The sequence below is a fragment of the Nelumbo lutea genome, chromosome 5 (assembly GCF_056320005.1).
Source record: "Nelumbo lutea isolate HS-2025 chromosome 5, American lotus-T2T, whole genome shotgun sequence".
NCBI lineage: Eukaryota > Viridiplantae > Streptophyta > Magnoliopsida > Proteales > Nelumbonaceae > Nelumbo > Nelumbo lutea.
Genome location: NC_142688.1, coordinates 17,891,644 through 17,915,050, shown reverse-complemented (window position 1 = coordinate 17,915,050; position 23,407 = coordinate 17,891,644). Strand labels below are relative to the sequence as shown.

Here is a 23,407-nt window from a genome sequence, read left to right as displayed (position 1 = left end):
TATCTAGCCGAGTAATGGTTAGGTAGTTCAGTTTACCTACAAGTCGTCGGTATCTGCCAGGGTTTTCAAACACTTCACCCATATCACTGCTCAACTTAGTATTTGTTTCCATAGGTGTTTCAACTGGTTTAGCACCTAACAAATCTGTTTCCTCTAGCAAATCAAGCACATATTTCCTCTGACACAAATTAATACCATACTTAGACCTTGCTACTTCTATCCCCAAGAAATATTTCAATTTACCGAGGACCTTTGTTTGAAAATGTTCCTGTAGAAAAGTCTTCAACTTGTCAATGCCCATTTTATCATTCCTGGTAATAACAATATCATCTACATACACCACCAATAGGATTTTTCCTGCTTGAGAGTCATGCTGCAGACTGAATGATCAACTTGGTACTGTTTCATACCAAACTTCTTTACCACCAAACCATGCTCGAGGAGACTGTTTAAGCCCATAAATAGCCTTCTTTAGTCTGCATACCTTACCATCCTCCCCTTGAGCAACAAACCCCGGTGGTTGCTCCATAAAGACCTCCTTGAGCAAATCACCATGCAAGAAAGCATTCTTGATATCAAGCTGATAGAGGGGCCAATCATACATAGCAGCAAGAGAGATCACAATACGAACCGAACCTATCTTAGCAACTGGGGAGAAGTCTCTGTATAGTTAATATCATAGGTTTGGGAGTACCCTTTTGCAACCAATCTAGTTTTTAGGCCCTCTACACTACCATCAGGTAAATACTTAACAGTATAAACCCACTTACAACCAATAGCCTACTTCCTAGGAGGAAGAGTGGTGAGGTCCCAAGTATGATTATGAGTTAGAGCTGAGAGTTCTTCTTCCATTGCACAACACCACCCTGGAGAGGCAAGGGCTTCCTAGACATCCTTGGGGACAACAACTGAGGATAACAAAGAGATAAACTGGCGATGGGAAGCAGAAAGGTGAGTGAGTGAAACATAATTAGAAATAGGATGAAGGGTACAAGTGTGTTTACCTTTCTGCAAGGCAATGGGAAGATCAAGACCAGATACTGGGTTTGGGGCTGGTGTGGAGACAACTGCCGAATCTGTTGACATTGATGGAGCTGGAGGAGTAGCAGCCGATACATGTGGGCGATGTGTATACACTTGACGGATAGGTGGCCATTCTGGAGGCAAGGACTTGGTCACAGCTGGAACAAGGGGAACAAAATCCGCAACTGGAAGTGGAAGAAGAGGAGGTGATGAAGAGGAAGAAGCATCACCAAACCCCAAGAAAAACAGAGTAGGCTCAAAGAAAGTAACATCAACACACACAAAGGAACGTCGAGAACAAGGATGATAACACTTATACCCTTTCTGGGTCCGGGAATAGCCAAGGAAGATGCACTTAATGGATCGTGCATCTAACTTGTCCTTCCCAGGGCTCAGACTATGGACAAAGCAGACACACCCAAAAACCCGAGGAGAAAGAGGAAATGAAGGCAAGGTGGGAAACAAGGTAGTGAATGGGGAATGATCATCAAGGATAGACGTGGGCATCCAATTAATCAAGAAGCAAGAAGTAAGCACCGCAATCAACACACACAGGAACGTCGAGAACTAGGATGATAACACTTACACCCTTTCTAGGTCCGGGAATAGCCAAGGAAGATGCACTTAATGGATCGTGCATCTAATTTGTCCTTCCCAGGGCTCAGACTATGGACGAAGCAGCACACACAAAAACCCGGGGAGAAAGAGGAAATGAAGGCAAGGTGAGAAACAAGGTAGTGAATGAGGAATTACCATCAAAGATAGAAATGGGCATCCAATTAATCAAGAAGCAAGAAGTAAGCACCACATCACTCCAAAAGGGTTTGGGAACATTCATGTGATGCATGAGGGATTGAGCTGTTTCCAAAAGATGACAATTCTTTCTCCCAACCACCCCATTTTGTTGTGGGGTGTAGGTACATGAGGTCTGATTTATAATGCCATGTTGGTCCAAGTATTCTTGAAATGATGAAGAGAAATATTCATGACCATTATTGGAATGAAAAATTTTAATGTGAACACCAAATTGGTTGCGAATCTCAGCATAAAATTTTTGGAAGATGGTAAACAATTCACTCCTTTCTTTCATTAAATAGAGCCACATCATCCTTGAATAATCATCAACAAAAATGACAAAATATCTATATCCATTGTATGACATCACTTTATAAGGACCCCAAACATCTGAATGAACCAATGAAAAAGGACTCGACACACGGTTATCAACCCTAGGACTAAAGGGAACATGATGATGATTCCCCAACTAACACAACTCACAATCTAAAACAGAAAGTTGACTCAACGAAGGAACCAAAGACTTCAAAACTTTTAGCAAAGGATGACCAAATCGATAGTGCCACTAGAGAGGAGAGAGAAATGACTGGAGAGCTGTTGATGTTCTTCCACCACTGTTAAGATAATACAATTCACCAGCTTCATGCCCTCCACCAATCTTCATCCCCGTCTTGAGATCCTGAAAAACACACGAAGAAGGGTAAAAAGTAATGGAACAATTGAATGACTTGGTCAACTTACTAATAGACATAAGGTTAAACGAAAATTTAGGGACATACAAAACTGAGGATAAAGATAAGGGGGTCATGTTAACATTGCCAACACCACAAATGGAGGATGTGGAACCATTAGCAAGGGTAACAGATTGTGATGTTGAGCAATGAGAGAGGGAAAAAAACACACCTGGAGTTCCAACCATGTGATCGGAGGCTCCAAAGTCAATAATCCAAGGATTGGGTGTAGATGCCAAACAAGCCATACCTGAGTGTGCGAAAGTAGTCATCTTCTGTTGAGATGTAGATTGGACAAACCTCTCATACTCATCACGGGAAACACTCACCATCTCCCTCCCAAGAACCTCTGTGGATGTAGGAGGCATCTAATCAGCTGAACGACTCTCCTGTCTGAAACTGTTGTCACTAGTCATGGCATGATTGGCCCAAGTTGAGGGTGGACCATGAAGTCATAGCAATAATTAATGTTATGTCCATCCATACCATAATGAGTACATCTCCTTGGACCCCCCCTGAATTTCTACCTCTAGTACGACCACCACCACGGTTATATGTAGGTCCACCACCACCACTCCGGCCATATATCGGTCAACTTCTACCACTACGACCAGACTGAGCTCCCCGAGCTCCACCTCTAACACCACGGCCCCTTGATACTGCAAAGGCTGATCTATCAGAAACATTAGAGTTCTCAGTACATCCAATGGAAGTCCTCCGAAGTCGAGCAAACACCTCTTCTAAGAAAGGGAGAGCTGACCCTCCTAGTATCTGAGCCCGCACTGGTTCATACTCAGATTTCAACGCCACCAAAAATCGAATCACATCAAGTTGTTCTCTCTGTTGTTGCTGAATTTTGACATCAGAGGTGAGGGGGTGATAAACATTCAACTCATTACGAATGTTTTTCATACTAGCATAGTACTCCTCAAGACTCTGATTACCCAGTTGCAGATTAAAGTATTCCTGATACAGCTGATATACTTTGGTTGTATTGTCTTGACCAGAATACAACTTCTTAGCATGGTCCTGCACATCTTTGGCAGTGTCCAGAAACATGAAATTTACACTAATCTTGGGTTCCATACTGTTCCATAACCACGTGATAATCTGTGCATCCTCTTGTTCCCAGTCATCATACTCATGAGAATCAGTGGAGGGTTTCTCCTCCCTTATGTGTTTCACCTTCTTCTTTGCCTTCAAAAAAACTTTTATAGATTTATCCCAAGGTACATAATTCCTTCCATTCAGTTTAATGGAGGTCATTTGAACATTCAGGTAGTCAGTAGGTATCATCACATTAGATTTGCTATCTCCCATTGTTGAATTCTGTTATTACTGAATTCGGCACACTGCACACTACTTGATCACACTGGTTTCAACACTTGTTATTGCTGAAGATTGCACTTTTTACACCACAAACCCTACCCCACGACTAATTGAAATCTCACCACTATGAGGACCACTCCCCCGTCGAGTCACACTAAAAAACAGCATAAACCCTAGCACACTACAGTCTGAAATCCCACCATATGATCTGAAACATACTTCCTATTCGATTCATAACAAAAATATGCATAGAAATCTCTTACCTCATCACCCAAAAAACAAACCACACAAAAAGAAATCAGACCACACAAGACACCCACTACACCACACGAATCAGCCCTCTTCTCTTCATCGATAAGGGGAGGGCTTCTTAGAAACCACAGCAACCGACCATGAACAGCACAATTGGAGGCATAGAGACCTCCAAGGGAAGAGGGCGACCACTCCTTTTCATCCCTTTCCCTTATCTCCAATCGACGGTAGAGAAATCAAGAGAAAACCCTAGACTAGGTGCGTAGAAAACAGAAATCTGGGCAGATCCGAGTTGCTTAGTTGTGCTCTGATACCATATTATGATTCTGCCTGCCCTTGAATTCTGTTAGTCTGATACCAGCTAAGAAGAGAGAAGAAGAAAGAAGAAAGAAGAAAGAAAGAGAGAGAGAGAGAGAGAAAAGAGGAGAAAAGGTGAGAAGAAAAGTCTGGTTCGAATGAGAGAAAAAAGAATTACCTTTCCCATTCGACCAAACATGTTTTATATTACTAACATAATGGAAAAGACACGTGCCCTTACTTAAGCAAGGGACACTAATTCTAATATAATATTACAGATCAGCAACCTCAACATAAGTATAAAGACAAAAATACCCCTACATACTCGACACTAACAATATATTTGGCATATTAAACAATAATAAGTATGATAAACAATGTTTTAAAAAACAACCCGAAGGCCAACCCGCTTTTGCCTTTGGGTCACAGGTCATTGGTTTGACTATCAAGGTCAAACGAGTCAAACTGCTCTACGTCAACATTATATATGTGTGTTTGTGTGTGTTGTGTGTGTGTAAAAATACATATTTTATCAATAAATAGTATAATTATGTTTTACATATATTTCATAGTTTTCAAGGCGCCAAGGCAAGGCAAGGCAAGGCAAGGCAAGGCAACTGGGGGGCACCTCGCCACCTGGTCACCTAGGCAGGCCTAGGCGATGGATTTTTTTATGTAAAAACATAGATCCTAGGGTAGTTCCCTAGGTACCATAACCATATTTCTTTAATAATTGTTCATGATTTTCACAAGTATAAATTTCATATTAAAGTATAGAAAATCAACATATTCATGAGAAGAAAAGGAAGAAGGAAGATAAAATTAAAAAAATATAGGGGCTGAACCCTTATTTTTGTTATAGGAAAAGAAGAAAATAAAATGTATTGGTAGTAGAAGAAGAAGAAGAAGAAGCAGAATATATGGAAGAGGAAAATGTGCTGATTAGATAAAATTTTAAGTTCTTCCTTACTTATTAGTTCAGGTTATGAAGTCTTTGAGGGTTCAATACAACATTTAGCAATGTTTGTGCTGAATAAACCCTAATAAATAAGAAAATAATAAAAAGAAATTAGTATATTAACACACAAAACGATTATTTTAGTTTAATAATGTCTATTTTATAATTATAATCTCAAAAAAGAATGAATAAAAAAATATTTTATAGTAGGAAGTAGAAAACTGCTTGGCGATTAGGTGAGGCGAGCCTCAAAGAGCGCCTTGTCGCCTAGGCGTCGCCTTGACAACTATGATATATTTTATAATTATGTTTTACATATAATATATGTTTTATGTAAAATTTATTTATGTTTTTTAATTCAGATTTTAATTTTTTATTTATAAAAAATATTAAAAATTGCAATTTGGAGCCAAAAAAGGGGTTTTTTAGCGAAAATAGCAAGGCAAGGCGCCTAAGGCCCTTAGGACGTATAGATCTTGAAGAGTTGCTCAAAAAAAAAAAAGATAACCCCAATCAGACATTGAAGTGAAGTATGTCTTCCAAAAGTTTGCACATAATTAATTGTGCAACTTGCAACCTAGTTACCGGGTCAAACAAGGCAATGGTTGAACCGTTCGAGTTAAATGCCTTTTAACTGGAAGAGGGAGTTTCAACAAACCAAGCCCAAGATCAAGGCCGAGTGACGGTTCGAACAATTCAATAGGCTAGGTTAATGATAGGTTGAAAACATTAATGATAAATAAGAAATTTTTTTATTAATGATGGAAATGGAATGTAAAATTTAAAACCAATTGAAAGTAAAACTATTGTCCTATTATCTCTCATTAAATCTCATATCTAAGGTATATTCTCTTATTAAATCATAAACTTAAGATATATTTTTCTCATCATTAAATTTTACTAATTAAATCCACAACATTAATTTTAATAATATAAAAATAAATATTTTGAAAAATAATTTGAAAACAAAACCATTTTCTTCCCTCTCGGTGTTGGGTAAGAAATTCAACCATTTGGGGTCAAATGCATTAATAAATAATGTCATAATTAAATAATAAAAGAAAAATATATAATACAAACAAATAAAAAGAATCGGGCACGTCACTAATATTGTATATTCATTATACCAAACTAAAGTATGAAATGTAAGAAGTATTTTTATAAATGATGAAAATGGAATGCCAAAATTAAAATTAGCCTAGAAATGAAATGATGTCATAGTCATATAATAAAATTTTTAAAAATAGAAAATACAAAGAATCACAATTAAGACATAATGTTATAGATTTATAAAAAATAAAATATTGGGTACATTTATAATATTATTCATTCATTATAATGAACAAAAATAAATATTATACATAAGATACAGTTTTATCAATAATGGAAATGTAATACAAAATTTAATGTCAACCTAGAAAATAAACTTTTTTTGGGTCATGGTTTAGGTCAAATGGATTAATCAATGATATGATAGTTAAATAATAAATATTTAAAAATTAATAAAAAAGTACAAGTAATCAAAAGAATATATAAAAAATTATATATTAATTATGTCAAACAAAATTTAAGTGTGATAAGTAAACATTATTTATATAATGTAGATGAAATATATAATTTAAAACTGATCCGAAAGCAAAGCTATTTTCTTATCTAAATGGTGTGTTAATGATCCAACTTTTCAAAGAAATTCATGATGTCATAATTGAATAATAAATATTTAAAAAAAGACCAAACACAAAATAAAAATGTATAAAGTTGTCAAAGACATTTCGGAGCATTTCTAATGTTATATAATCATGATATTAAATAAAAATAATTGTTAAAATAAAAATTATTTTTATTTAAGATAGAAACAGTACATAAAAATTATTATAATCATCATAATAGTAATAGTAATAGTAACAATAATAATAATAATAACAATAATAATCATTATCATCATCATCATCATAATTATTATAATTTAAAGTTTCTGCACGTGCACATTTAGTACAAGTATTTAAGTTTATTTTAGTCATATTATTACTTTTATTAATTTTCAATTTATATCTTAACTATGATATATCTAAATTGCAAGTAGTTAATATAAAAAAAAAAAAAAAAATCATACGTGCAACTCCACTTTATATATATATATATATATAAAGTAGTCAGACTAGAGCCCTCCACTCAAACACATGGCTTCCTTCAGTTAACAGTACCTTGAAATGGGTTCTTCCCATTTTCAGAGAATCAGCCCACTCGTCACAAGCATTACTGCTTAACTCCACTTTAAATTCTTCTAGTCTTACTACCTGGAAATGGTTTATTAAAACACAAACTCGATCCACTATGATGGCACAAGCGTGACTATTCATCAAAACAAAAAACAAAAAAAAAAAAACACATAAACCACCTCAAACTACAAGTTTGAAAGACTGATAGTATGTAAGTGATGAACCGGGAAACTGAATTTTCAATCAACTATAGTTTTATGTATTTCATGTTGCCTTAAATAGGGAATCCCCCAACTAAGAGCCCATGGTATAAAAGAGAACACATTTGGGGCCTGATTGCAGCTCTCTCCATTTAATCTGACCTGTTTTTATCTGTGGGCCAAAAGGATGAATACATTTGGGCCTTTTTTTTGACCCAGTTAAATAGTTAAACGATGGTAGACCCAACCCATTATTGCCGCCTCTTCTAGCACCTTTAAATACATGGTTATAGTAGAACATTAATTAATACACCACTATAGAGTCTGGATCTTAACTTAATTAATTAATAAAACTAAACTAACTTAATTAAATTAATAAGTTAAATAACAACATAATTAATTATGGGCCATTAATCATTAGATATTAAATTAAATAAATGCTAACTTTATGTACATGGCTATCATAAAAAAGCTTCTACTCTAAAATATGTGCAGCTCATATAAATCTTTGTAATTCAATTTCCAAATTTGAGTAGAAATCTTATGAAGGCTTTAAAGTTATAAATTAAACCTGATTTGATTATTTAAATTAAATATAATTATATGATAAATAGTGAATCACAAATAAAAAAATTTTGTTATAAAAAGCTAAAAAAAGTAAAAACCAAAATGATACATAAGTGTAGTTGCCCTGTACTTAGTACGGGGATCATTCCTAGTTGTGAATGATAGGAGAAAGTCCAATAAAAAACCTAAAAGTTCCAACCACCAGAACCAAAATTTCTAGCAATTTACCATCCTAACAACACTGTAAACCATAAATTAGCTGCAGATGAGACAAAAGAAGCTGGATCTTCCGAAGTTGACTTGACATAAAAACAAGAAAATAAATCTAAAAGAACCATAATAATTAAAAAAATCGAGGGACTTAAGAGGAATAATTAATCTGCAATCAACAGTCCTTTGCCAATCATTGACAAAGAAAAAATATCTACTAGCGTGACTTTCTATCAATAATTCCAATAATTCTTTGAGATTCACCAAATATCTAAAAGAACCATAAGGCAGTCACCAAATTTTGCTATCAAAATTGAACCTGCGACTAGTAAGGTGGTAAGAATATATCAAGGTGCTTTTGCTGAAGAGACATTTCAGATGGGCTGTTTAACTGCACATAAATGTCTGAATCTTAGAGTCGACCAAGTCAGAAGATTTTTTTTTTTTGAAAAAAGTAAGAACATTTATTGTATATTCCAAAAGCCTATGTACAAAAGGATTGTTTACCAAGGGGAAAAGCAAGAAGATATAAGTATATTGATGTGCTGCAAGGAGTGCAGTATGCTAGTGAAATGAATATAAACAAGCTGCTCACTGAAGGTGACTCACAGGTTGTAATTGGATGGATGTTGAATAATGAGTATGCCTTGTGGTTCTATAGGCATGAACTCAAGAAAATTAAAAGGCTGACAAGGAATGTCAAATAAAAATTGAATGAGTGTAATTGGCTTGTAGCATGCCTGCCAGATGTGTTAGCTAAACAAGGGCCAGTTAGGGACCAATTCTTTGGGCTCAGTTATAAAAAGAAGGGGAGGAGATATTGATATTAATAATGCATTGAACCATAAATCTTTACTTAATATGACAGACTAGAGAGATATATCAATTAGAACAAAAATTAATCCCAGACTTTGAATGTTTTGCCAAATTGTACACAGACAACTTGTTCAATTTTGCAGTATAGAAGGCAGGGTTAATGGCATAAGCATTAAAGAATAGTCCCTGAAATTATTAAGATACAAAATAGTCTTTAAAACTCTGAATATGAAAAGAAGAGAAAAAAAAAAAGGCAAGGTACCTTTGATGAGTCATTCCCTGTAAGCAGATGGGTCAAAGTATGAAGGACATTCAGGACCAATTGCTCTCCACTTCTCTCATCAAGGTTGCCATTTAACAATGAGACAATGTGCAAAAAGCATTCTCCCTTACGAAACAGATCCTGGTAATACTGAAAAAGAAAAAATCATAGAGAATCAGGTCAACAAAAAGAAACCCAGCATAAGTTGCTTTGCCAACAAAATGTTCTAATACACAGAATTATAATATATAAAACTCTAGGAAGAACAAAACCTCAGAAGCATACCACTAGATCAGTTAGAAGCATCTCTCTTATACCAACCAATAGATCAATTGATAATTCTGCAAAGTTCTTTTCCCTTTCCCTTACACTAGCAAATGTTTGCAAGTACTTAGAGCATAACTGCAACTTTGCCGTATCATCTTTTTCAGAAGACAGTGATAGCTGCACAAAATGATCATTAGACAAAGGAAAAGGTTGGAAGTCTTTCATTTCCATTGCTTATGCATGTAAGAAAAAACAAAAACCAGATGGTACTAATAAGGCATTACCATCATTAGGTCAAGAATAAGTCTCAATACATGCTTTCTCAAACTTCTTTTCCAGAATAAATCAAACAGACAATCGATGCATGTTGGATTATGCAAAACCCCACTCTTTGCATCATCAGCTATTGACAGGTATTCAGTAAAGAGCTCTAAGGATGCCTCCAGGCATTTAAGCCATATTTCAGATGTATCAGCTGTACTTTTTCTCTGCCAATTCCCAGACAGAATGCCTCCATCATCCTCACCCTCTTTAGGAATTACATTGTCAGAACATTTGAATTCTTGGGCTTGAATACAGGCAATTTTCAGCACCCGAGAAATTGCATCCAGTGTCTTAAAAGAAGAAATGGTCTGCTCAGATGCCACTTGTAATATACGATGCAGACTCTTCAAAAGAATACTAGAAATCTCAGGTTGGCAAGCAGAACGTTCGAGGGCATCTAATAAAGCAGAACATTCTGGCTGTCATAAAACAAAACAACAAGGTAAGCTGAATTTCAGTAATTCTTGGGCCAACATTATGTGAAACAGTGAAGGAACTATCCCACTGGAAATTGTAATAGACTTTCCAAGGTCCTTGTAACTACAATGAACTATACTCCCCAATGATCAGGTTTTAACGTGATCATTAATTTGTTATATTTGTAGATCCATGGATAATATCTTGATCTACATTCTAAAGAATTAATGAAAGTCAAGTTTACTTCTTTGACATTGCAGTGGTACAAAAGAAGTAAAGTTCCAGGCATAGTATCAATTTATTACCGTCTTTCTTCCAAATTCAGTTCATTACTCTCTTTCCTCCAAATTCAGCTTTTTGATAGAAATAAAACATGCTGCCGTATGAAAAGAATTACAATACCCACCAAATAGCAAATTATGAACAAGATAAAGTAGATTTTATTTTGAGAAGAACAAGATAAAATAGAAACTTCTTTCTTATCAATAACAAAGAAAACCTTATTAATGTCTATGGTACAGAGTCTAAGGTAAGATATCTCCAGGGGCTTAGGTGGAAGTTGTAGGGATAGTCGTAGGAGAGGAAAAGAACACTGTTGATATCAACATTGAGCAACAGCCACAGGAACAGGTAAAACAAGCTCAGTTTGACAGAGTGAGAAGTGTTGAGCCTGAAATAGAGAGGAAGGAGATAATATCTAAATAAGTAGCACAGAGTAGAAAATTAGGGGGTTTCTTTCTTGGAGTTGAAACTAGAGTACAAGAGTACTTCCAGATTCTGGCAGAAAGGGATCATTTGAACCTTGAGAAGAGGGACGATTAGGCTCAAACGAATGGGAAGTTCGTAGTTACTGAAACTTAGGCAAAGACCCATTTGATGCATGAGTGATGTTAAAAAGTTCAAAAGTTTTTTAACAAATAAAGAAAAAATAAAAATATAAAAAATTGGATTTTAACTATAAACTTTATGTAATTATATATGATATCTATGTACATACATAAATATATTACATGCATATATACATAAAAAGCTTAATAAAAAGTTAATCACGTCTATAGTATTATATATTCATCATGCTGTATACCAATATATATATTTATATGTTCAACTACGATACTGGAAAGGCAGAATACCTGAAAAACTACAATCAATCATCCGGCATCATGAAAGTGGTAATCAATCATCTTGTATTCATTAACAGAGTTGGTGATTAGTCAGAGTTCTTCCAGTGTCATGCATCACATACACACACAATGTTGTCCACGTTAGGTGTGCTGTCCCTTCTCCTTGCATATTTATCTTGTTTCTGGTTTTCTGAATATTTGTTATTTTTCATTATTATACAATTATATCTGTATCCATTTCAATTGATTATGATTTTATATCCATTCCATATGCTGGCAATTAATAATAAATATAATAAAAATAAAATTCCATCTAATTACAAATTATAACATAATTAAATTATAATTATTATCTATTTCATGATAAAAAAATAAATTCTATTTGATTACAATTTATAACATTATTAATAATAAATGGCAGATTATAAGGCTAAATAATCTAGTTCCATATATAAAATAGTTAATTTTTAAGTTAATTCCAAATCAGAATAAATATTATTTCCTTCACTTAACAACAAAATTATCAATATCTGAAATTCTAAATACCAATTAATTATAACCCATAAAAATTCTTTTTAGACCCCAAACATCGGGGGGGGGGTGGGGGGGGTGGGGGGGGGGGGGGGGGGTGTAAAACCTTACCCCTGATAAAGTTACGCAAGAGGGGATTCAGCCCATAACAAATATACAGAAACACTGAATACCCCTAAAAACAACAAAATCATCTAACTCTAAGAAACTGAATTAGAAGATTGTCGCTTCTTAAAGTCCAACCAATAGAGTTGTCTAAAATAACACAAATTCCATTTCCAAATAAATACAATTACAAGTAAACTTCATCTTCATCTATGCCTTATCCCAAATATATGGGATCGGCTATAATTACAAGTAAACTTAAAAGGTATAATTCAACATCCACTTAATGCACTACCACATAATTATAAATTTATAATTATTAATAAAATGAAATCCACTAAATAAAAATGGAAAGTTATTGACAAAAATTTATTTTTACATAATAAGAAGTATTAATGAAAAAATAATCAATTTTTATAATATTCAATCGAAATTTTAAAATAAATTAATAAAATTAAAAAAACAGTCAATTTACGTTCCATTTAAAATAATAAATATTAATTAAATATAATAAAAATAATTATTAATGTTTATTATTGATAAAACTAAAATTATAAATCCATTTAAATTTGATATAAAATAAAATTAAGAAAAAGTAGTTTTTACTTATAGTGTTTTTTAAAATTAATATCTATTCAAAATGCATTTAAAATTAGTACAACATTATCTAAAAATAATAAAACTAAAAATTAAAAGAAAAAATAATATAAGATCATGCAAACTTATTAGTTTAATATTTATTTTCATTAATTTAAATCCCAATTTAAAGTCAGTAAGTTTACCCATTAATGAAATTATGGTTAGGTTGTACTGAAACTAGCTCGACCTACTTGGGAATGTTATAAAGCTTCTTCTGCTTCGATTTCACTTAACAAAGTCCATGCATTACACGGGTCCTAACTAACGTGTGTGTGCAAAATGAGGATTCGGTTATCAATGATGGAAATGGATAAATTGATTAAAAAAATGATGGAAATGGATAAATCACTAGGTCCCTCACTGAGTTCATTTTTAAGTTTTAAGGGTGAATACCTACCTCTATATGTATTTATCTCTGTCATCAATTGATAAGGTAAACAAACATTGTTATTGGTGTCTAATGTCTAAGCACATGCTCCTTTAGATCCTTCAATTTGCATCAAATCATGACATGTAATTTCCCCATGGTAAGAAAAAGAAGAAAGAACAAAAAGTATATAATGGGGGACGATAGACAAACATAGATTAGCAAGAGGTTAGAAAAGCAAAGCAAATGAAAAGTCTATTTCCATAACAACTTCAGACATCCACACAAAAACACCCCAAATCATCATCATCATCCATGCCTTATCCAAACTATATGGGGTCAGCTACACAAGATACCTCACAAGTGACTTCAAATAAGAAGCATTAGACCACCACAGCAAGCTTCAAAATGGATGAAATGTTTTGAGGTCAAACAGAATTGTCACCTCACAAGTGAAAAATAAGAATCAAATGCAAGAATTGTCAAACAGAATTGGTCCTTAGTAATCATTTTCAGAAAAAAGTCTTCGATAATTCGGGACCCAACTCTAATTATTGCCATCAAACAGACTTCAAAACCCTAAATAGTATCAGCTTAACAAATAACATGGCAACAAACATCAAACACCCATAAAACAAACTCTAACCACATAACTTCAATAGCCCACTCACACTTTTAAAATAGAGAAGGCTCATAGCCTCATACATAACAAGGAAATGTTAGTCCATGAACAAGACATCATCCATATCCAGTAGGTTCACAAAGCATATAAACAAACTTCAATAAACCACTTTTCCACAGTACAAGATTATGTCATAGCAGTTAAGACTGGCACAATGTTCACAATGACCAGACAACTCTTAAACCATTAAGGAAGCTCTCCATCTAAACAACTGAAATAGCGTGGACACCAAAGAAGCAACCTATTAGCATGCTTTTTGATCTTTACAACATATATAAACTTGAAGAAGAGTACAACACAAAGGACATCATAAAGAAATAGGGAAAAGAACCCACCAAGTTATGTGCAATCCCATTAAATGTTGCAGTAAACTCCACAAATGATACAACTTCCATTTGAAGAATTTGAATTTCAGTTGCTTTCATTTGATTATTAACGGAACTAGAGGTCAAAAACAGTTCCACATTTCCTGGAACTCCCTTAGAATAGATGCTGGACTCCCCAAAGAGCTCTTCAGAAGTTGGTCCAAAATAGAAAAAGTTCTCAGAGAATAGAAGATCCCACATCCTCTCTTCCCGAAATACTTTAAGTAATGTTGGTGCAGAAATAAGAACCCTTCTAAATGCATAAAGAGTACAATGCTGCAAAGTATTCAAAAAAGTCCTGCAGAGATGGAAATCAAGAAATAGCATAAGCAAACATGCATAAATGGGCAACAACCACAAAAAGAACAAAGAAAAAAGAAAGGAAATAAACAAAACTGCAATCTAGCCATAGAATTACAAGCATTCTCTCAACAAAAAATGGAAAAGAGAAGTTAGCAATTCTTGTGTATAAGTTAATTATTCACCTTAAATAGCTTGGCATCACATTTTGATTAGCACAAGCCCTAATGCAAGGGAAAATGGTCAGAAGAACCTTCATAATCCATTTTACCGAAAGTTCCCAATAAACCAAGGAAACTGGAACAGCAGCTCGACCAAATGATGACTGAACGTTCTGAAATTTAATATCCTCGGGAGCAAGAAGGAAAGAACAAAGTATATTGCTTAATCTTATAGAATACTGATCCCAATATTGAGAAAAAGAATGAGCAGTATCCAATGGAATAACATATCCTGATGTCAAAAACTTTTTGGGGATCTCCTTTTCAGAGTCTGAAACCGGAATCTGAGAATCAGCTTGTCCAGAGCCCATTCTCTGCTGCCTGAAGTCTTGAAGCATGAAAGCAGGTAAACAGATGTTATTTGAAAACTTATGAACTCTTCCATTCTCACATAGAAACTGCAAATTGTTCAAATTTCCAAAACTGAAATAGTTGTTAAGGTCAACAGCATCTATTTTTATATAACAAAAGAATATCACAGCAATTTCTCAAAGAAAACTAGTAAGGTGCATTAATTCTTCATGAAAATTCGAAATTAAATCCTTTTAACGGTTTGAAGGATACACAGCCTCCCTGAGGACTTCTAATGACAGAAGTTGAAGCTCAAAAAGACCTGAAAAACGATTTTCCTCTCTGAGATAGAGGTTAATCCAAAACATCAGTACATGGAAGTGTGGAAGAACAACAAATGAATGTCACAAGCATCAAATAATTATAATGCAGGAATTGAAAGCAAAGCAAGTTTATCATGTACAAATAGAAGAAGAATAACAAACTTATCTATGTCATAACTCATAACATAAAGATACCATCCTCAACACTAACACATTAACTGAAGAGATCAGATTTATGCAAAAAGATGACAAAACCATGAAAAACAATAAATCTTCTATCTGAACAACGATTACTAAATTATGGGACACCCAGCCAAAGCCCTTAACTTGCTTTAACTCATAGATTGTAATTCCCAATAAAACGGGATGGACAGAACATGGAGAGCTCTAAATTTAAAGAAAACAAGGGGAAAGAGAAACTGATAAATGGGTAAAAGTTAAAAGCGATCCAAAATAAGGCCTAAAGGTTGGTTAAGAAAATATGAAGGACTGGTTAAAGGTTTAGGGACAGGTCTAGGTTTAAAACAAGGAAATATCTCACATGCCCAATAAACCATCTAATTCCAGCATCTCCTTCCCACCTCCTATCTCTCTCCGTCTATTTCTATCTTTATCTCTCTCTCTCTCTCTCTCTCTACCTTCTAAATACATTATATTTTAATTTTCATCAATGTATTAAAATATTATGTTTAAGTTAAAACTTAAATATTGAAATAAGATGGAAAAAAAATATCTAAAATACTAATAAGAGAAAAAATAAATAATATAATAAGACAAACAATAAAACTCAAGTAAAATTTAATAATTAATCAAAAATAATATTTTAATTATAAAAATATTTTCATATAAAGTAATAAAATTTAATTTCAATTTAAAAATGATTAGCACTCTGCCCACCATTAGACATTACTGCAGCCACTACTGAACCATCCTGCCCTGCATTGCAAATAGTCCTCAAATAACAATCATAGGTCCCCATAGAAAGTGTCTATTTCCCCCACAATATTTGTCTTGGTTGGATCACCTCTTCTGCTTGCAAAGCTCACAATAACTGGTATCAGAAGAAAACTTTTCTTCATCAAAGTTATCTTTCAATCGTTCCTAATGTTTCTCAAAATTTGTTTTTTCAAAATGATCTGGTATTTTATCTTGAGAGTTGCCATGACCAGTATTAATTCCAACCATTAAGCCTTTCTGCCAATGTCTTCCTTCATTGTTGTTACCCTTTTACCAAAAATTAAAAAAAAAAAATCGGGACCAATTTTCCCATTCTCTTTCAATTCACCACTCGCTTGGTCAGCCTCGATTTGGTTAAGAGGTGTAGAGGACACTGATGTGGACCCCACAGCTATGGTCCCACTGTGTTCGTAGGGTAGAATGTGTTCTAGTCATCCTAGGGTTAGCTGGTGGTCAATCTGTTATTTCAGTTTTATTGTGTTCTATTTGTTACGTAAATACTAAGGGCGGATCCTAGGATGACTAGAACACATTCTACCCTACAAACACAGTGGGACCATAGCTGTGGGGCCCACATCAGTGTTCTCTACAAGAGGCTTTGACCCATTGCTTCTTTTCAGTTCACTACTTCTTTATTCTTTACCTCCCCCCCTCTTCTGGAACCTTCTCTTTTCAATTAGCACTTCCTTCTCCCCCAACCATTCCTCTATTACCACCACCTTCTCCAGGTCCAAAGTGTAACTTTGACCAACAGTCTAGACACTACCTCCACCTTCTCTAGATCCACTTGCAGCCCTTTCTCCACAATTGTCATCATCCTTACACAAGCCAAAAGCAACAATTTTCGGTAAATGAGAAGATGACTTGTCTACCAGTCTGTCACTACACCACCAAAAATTCAATCATCACCATAAACACCTGATTTCCTTCCTTAACCTTGACCATCTTGGGTATGTGCTATGGGGTGTTAGCACGCACCCTAATCACTACCCATCTCACATTTTGCAGGCTTGTCATCTCATTGCACACTTCAACAAATTCACAAGCAACACTCCCCAATGGATCGTAAAACCAGATGGTTCCAGAGGTGAAATGGAAATAATTCTTACCTCCAAGACAGCTCTTCTCCATTTTACAGCATTCACCTCTTTCCTCTAAGGGATCAGCCTGAACCTCCCTTGCGTTGAAACTGGTAGAGAAACTGCATCACCTTCTAGTTTATCTAGAACCACTACAACATTCTCCCTCACCAACAATAATGTTAAAAGACCAACCTCTCTTCCACCTTGTAAATCAATGTTTCTTCTCATAACCTAACATAGCACACTTTCGAGAAGCTAAGTACTCTGCCCCCCCTACCTTCTTGAGATCATTATCATTCATGTGAGCTTTTCCTTTTACCCAACCATCCAGCTCCAACAATTTTCCTGTTCTCTTCCATCTTGGAGGTCTCCCCATTATTTTCAAGAGACAAGCCCTCCTCCAAGAAGTATCACAACCCTCCATCCTGCTTTCTTGCGGGTATGCAAAGTGGCTTTGATTGACCCTTACCAACAAACTAGATTCGGACCAGATTTTTGCCCTCATCACTGTCTTCATTCCATGAAAAAAGAAAGCCCTCAGGCCTCAATCATTAAACTTACTCCAAGATTTGATAGATAAGACTACGAAGTTTTTCCTACGAAATTATCAAACTTAGGAAATCTCCTTGTGAGAAAGATAAAACCTCCACCAAACTCCAAAATTGTTAACACCTAATTGCCAGCCAGCATCAAATATTGAAATAAAAGTTTTGTTGATTCCATAGTTAAGGCCGCAAATTAGAGAAAGTATAGGAAATGATTAGGGAGAAAGAAAATGGAGAAAGATGAACAAGAAAGGGTAGAAACAAACTAGAGTGATGGGAAATCTTGACAACAAATCCAATTGAAATATGAGGAAGTAGAGAAGAGGAGAGAAGAGAGAAAGGAGAAGGAAGAAAGGAAGAAGAAAAAGTTTGGAGGAATAGAACAGTGCTGGCGGCGCCAGCTTTTATTATATTATATAGGGCGGCAAAAATAAGAAGGGAAAAGACCCTTGTGCCCCTGCTGTAAGTGAGTACAATAACAGAAATAACAGAAATAAAAAAATGCTTTAACTAGCCAAACAGACCCTAACACAAATAACTAAATTATTTCAACACTCCCCCTCAAGTTGGAGCATAGATGTCAATCATGCCCAACTTGTCACACAAATCATTGTGCCACACATGATGAAGACCTTTGGTGAAGATATCTGCAAGTTGTTCTTCTGAGCTGACATATGGAGTACACACTTCTCCATTTACAAGTTTCTCTCTAATAAAATGCTTGTCCACTTCAATGTGTTTCATCCTATCATGAAGGACTGGATTAGCAGCAATATTGATGGCAGCTTTATTGTCACAGTAGAGTGACATAGGATTGTTCACTGCAAAACCCAATTCACCTAACAGATTTCTTATCCACATGATTTCAGCAACCCCATGAGACATTGCTCTATATTTTGCTTCAACACTAGATCTAGCCACCACACTTTGTTTTTTACTTCTCCAAGTGACCGGGTTTCCTCCTACAAAGGCACAATACCCACTGGTAGACTTTCGGTCATCGACTGCTCCTACCCAATCAGCATTAGTATATACTTCCACCTTTAAGTGACCATGTTTCTGGAACAACAAACCAGCTCCGAGAAACATATTGAGGTATCTAAGGATCCTCTCTGCAGCTTCAAAGTGAGTTGTCCTAGGATTGTGCATGAACTGACTAAGGACACCCACTACAAAAGCAATATCAGGCCTGGTCATAGACAAATACAAGAGTCTTCAATTGGTGAGTCAATTGGTATTACCCCCAACTTGCATGTATCTTCTAGTAGACCTAGTAATACTTCCGTTGGGAAATAAAGATGCCCTTGTGAGAGTGGGTGACTTCAATTCCAAGGAAATAGCGTAAGGGGCCTAGATCTTTCACCTCAAATTGAGTGGCTAAGAATTTTTTTAGTCTCCATATTTCAGCCTCCCAATCTCCTGTGATCACTATGTCATTCATATACACAATAAGAGCCGCAATTTTCCCTTCACCTCTTTTCACAAGTAGATTGTGATCTGGCTGGCATTGTTTGAACCCCATCTCTTGAACTGCTAAATGGAACTTACTAAACCAAGCCCGAGGTGATTGTTTCAACCCATATAAAGATTTTTTTAACCTACACACCTTTTGTTCACTGCCTTTGGCACAGAAACCTGGAGGTTGGGTCATGTTCACTTCCTCTTCCAAGTCACCATTCAAGAAAGCATTTTCGATGTCCAAATGGTGAAGTTCCTAATCAAGATTTGTTGCCAATGAAAGAAGGATCCTGATAGAGTTCATCTTGGCTACTAGAGCAAAAGTCTTTGCATGGTCCACTCCATATACCTGTGTAAAACCTCTTGTTACCAGTCTAGCCTTGTAGCTTTCAACAGTTCCATCACCCTTGTGTTTTACTGTGAACACCCACTTGCAACCCACTGGTCCTTCCCTTCAGGAAGGTCCACCAACTCCCAAGTGCCATTTTTGTGTAATCCATCAATTTCTTCCCGCATTGCATCTGTCCATTCAGGTTTAGATAAAGCTTCTGCAACATTCTCTTAGGAACGGGGACACTGTCCACAAAAGAGAGGAATGAAGGTGAAACGTGATCATAGGACACAAAATTAGAGATAGGATGATTAGTGGTACAAAACCTAACACCCTTTCTCTTAGCAATAGAATGATCAAGATCATTGATGACAGGTGAATCAACATTGAGAAGAACAGGCATATCAATAAGAGCAAGTGTACCTAGCAGATGAGACGGAACTGTCTCTGGTGAATCCAATGATGTTGGTTGCACAGTATCAGGTTCCACGGCTCTTTAGCTCTGCTGACTTTTATGGCGACAATGAAAAACCCGGAATGGAGGAGGATCAGGTAAAGGAGGTACTTGAGTTTGAGTCGCTTGTTTCTCCTCAACCCTACTCTCCCCTTGAGGAGAAACTGAGAAGAAAGTTTGATTCAAAAAGAATGATATATCAATGGAGACATAGTACTTGTGAGAGGTAGGACAGTGATACCCCTTTTGAGATAAAGGGTAACCAAGGAAAACATAAGGAATAGCCCAAGGATCAAGCTTACCTCGAGTAGGGGACAAGTTATGGACAAAGCAACGGCACCCAAAAACACGCATCGGAATGGTGGAAAATGGAGCTATAGGAAACAGAAGCTGATGTGGGGCCTTATACTCTAGTAACCAAGATGGCATACGGTTGATGATGTATGTAGCACACAAAACTGCATCCATCCAAAAACGTTTTGGCACATTCACATGAATTAATAAGTCGCGAGCTACTTCGAGAAGGTGATGGTTCTTTCGTTCAGCAACGCCATTTTGTTGGGGTGTCCTGGCACAAGAGCTTCGTTGAAGTGACCCACTCGAAGCAAAAAACTCCGTGAGAGCACTATGGAAGTATTCCTTCGCATTGTCCAACTGGAAAATATGGATTTCAGTTTGGAACTGAGTGAACACCATGCGTTGAAAGTCTTTCACAATTTTTGGCACTTCATCTCTAGATCGCATAGGGTAACCCAAGTGTATCTAGAGTAATCATCAATCAAGGTAATGAAGTACTTATATCCAGCCTCAGTGGGTAGAGTAACAGGGCCCCAAACATCAAAATTAACAATATGAAATGGAAATTCAGATCTTTTATTTCTCAAAGGTAAAGAACTTCTACAATGTTTACTCAATTGACATGTCTGACACTGTAACTGACTCACTAACAATGACTCAAACAACTTTGGGAACATAACTTCTAATGACTCAAAAGAAAGATGACCAAGACGATTATGCCATAAATACGCTTGACTCTCACTTGACAAACTCATGGACTCTATAGTCACAAGACTTTATTCTCCAACACGTAGAGACCATCCACCATGCTTCCTCTACCAATCGTCTTCCCCGAGACCAAATCCTGAAACACACATGAAGACGGAAAAAAAGTGGTTGAACAGTTCAAGGAATGAGTTATACTACTAATGGACAGCAAATTTATAGGTAATTTCAGAACATGCAGTACATTAGAAAGGGTAAGGTCAAGTGGGAGAGGTATAGTACCTTGGCCAGCTATGGTAGAGAAAGAACCATCAGCTAGTCTCACCTTATCTCTCCCAGAGAGAAGGTTATATGTCTGAAATAAATTTGACTTACCGGTCATGTGTTTTGAGGCTCCAGAATCAATAACCCAAGGAGAATCAGTGGTATGAGAATGACACATGGAAGGCAGTGGCAGCTTTTCCTGACGTAGACGCCAAAGAGGTAGAGGGACTAGGACCAAAATCCATCTGGCGGAGAGTCCTACCATACAATTCCAAATTGTCACGAAAAGAGTTGATAATTTCTTCCTTAGGATCAGAACTGGGATGCCTCTCCTGAGTTACCAACAGACTAGTCTATGTCAGCGCCATATTAGCAGAGCTATACTTTTTATGATTCTGCTGGCTTGGTTTCTTGCCCTAATCAGGTGTTAATTTCTTACCCAAATCCTGTGCCCATTTAGGTTTTCCATGGAGATCCCAACATGTATCTCTCGTGTGTCATGTCTTCTAGCAGTGAGTGCACCAAAGTTTACTCTTATCTTCCGTTCTCTTCTGAGAGTCACCTTTCTTAAAAGCACCTCCAACATTTGTATCTGAATTTTCCCAAACAGCTAGGGCAACTGACTCCCCCTCTACACAATTCGTCACACTTCTTCTACTCTCTTATGACTACACTAAGGCATACACCTCCTGAACTGATGGCAAGTCTTTACTACCCAAGATCTGCACCCCGATGGACTCATATGAAGAATTCAGCCCTAGGAGGAAGGCAAAGACCCGTTGCTGAGATACAAGTGACTTATACGCCTTTGCATCTTCATCACACTTTCAATTCACATTCTGGTAGTGATCAAGTTCTTCCCATATCGATGTCAAATCAGAATAGTACATCGAGAGACTCCTCTCCCCCTGCTTGCAAGTAGAGGATTCAGCTTGCAATTGATATATCTTGGCATAGTGTCTCTTCTCTGAATAGGTGGACTTTGCTTGTTCCCATATCTCACAAGCAGTTTCAGCCCACATAAAAGTCTTCCTTACCTGTGGCAGCATGGAAAACCAAGAGCCATGACATCACCATACTATTCTCTTGGTTCCACCTATCATATTCAGCACTTCCATACTTTGGCTCATTCACTCTCCCATTGATGTATCCTATTTTCCCCCTAGCAGTGATGCAGAGTTTTATTCCCCTAGACCACTCAAGGTAGTTCAGACCATCAAAGGGAATAACAGCCATGGGGAAACTCATATCCATTCCCCCACTCACTCCATTGTGGCTCCCTGAAATCTCTAAAGTAGCAGAATTCTCAGACAACATGGTAAGCACAAGAGAATAGTATTCTGATTTGATCCTCCTTATATCGACAAAAGCTCCACACACAACAATTCAGTTCTGGACTTAATCTGAGCACAAAAACAAACAGCACCAACTTCCAAAGAAGAACTATGACGAGACTGATTTTCACCACAGCATTAATCAATAACGTGTAAGTTCCACCACAACATTAATCAATAAGAGAGATCCTAACACACATGAAATTAGACTAACAAGCAGAGAAAACAGGTCATCTACAACCTACAGTCACCTTTTCATAGGTGCAGGATCACACGATCCAACAAATAAAAGATATAACCCTCACAAAGGTCTATTGACATTTACAGGATCACATGATCCAACAAATAAAAGATATAACCCTCAC

At 36.1% G+C, this 23,407-nt stretch overlaps 1 protein-coding gene across 7 annotated transcripts in view; it reads right to left on the bottom strand.

The window, feature by feature from the left end:
- Nucleotides 1–23,407, bottom strand: part of LOC148850688 (binding protein) — a 104,362-nt gene that overhangs the window by 34,547 nt on the left and 46,408 nt on the right. For all 7 annotated transcript variants that reach the window (XM_088947545.1, XM_088947544.1, XM_088947548.1 and 4 more), the window contains 6 exons: nucleotides 15,566–15,634; nucleotides 14,966–15,424; nucleotides 14,451–14,778; nucleotides 10,211–10,669; nucleotides 9,945–10,103; nucleotides 9,660–9,809 (listed from right to left, as the gene is read on the bottom strand). In XM_088947545.1, coding sequence (XP_088803671.1) covers nucleotides 9,660–9,809; nucleotides 9,945–10,103; nucleotides 10,211–10,669; nucleotides 14,451–14,778; nucleotides 14,966–15,424; nucleotides 15,566–15,634 — 1,624 coding nt within the window. The remainder of the gene's footprint in view (nucleotides 1–9,659; nucleotides 9,810–9,944; nucleotides 10,104–10,210; nucleotides 10,670–14,450; nucleotides 14,779–14,965; nucleotides 15,425–15,565; nucleotides 15,635–23,407) is intronic.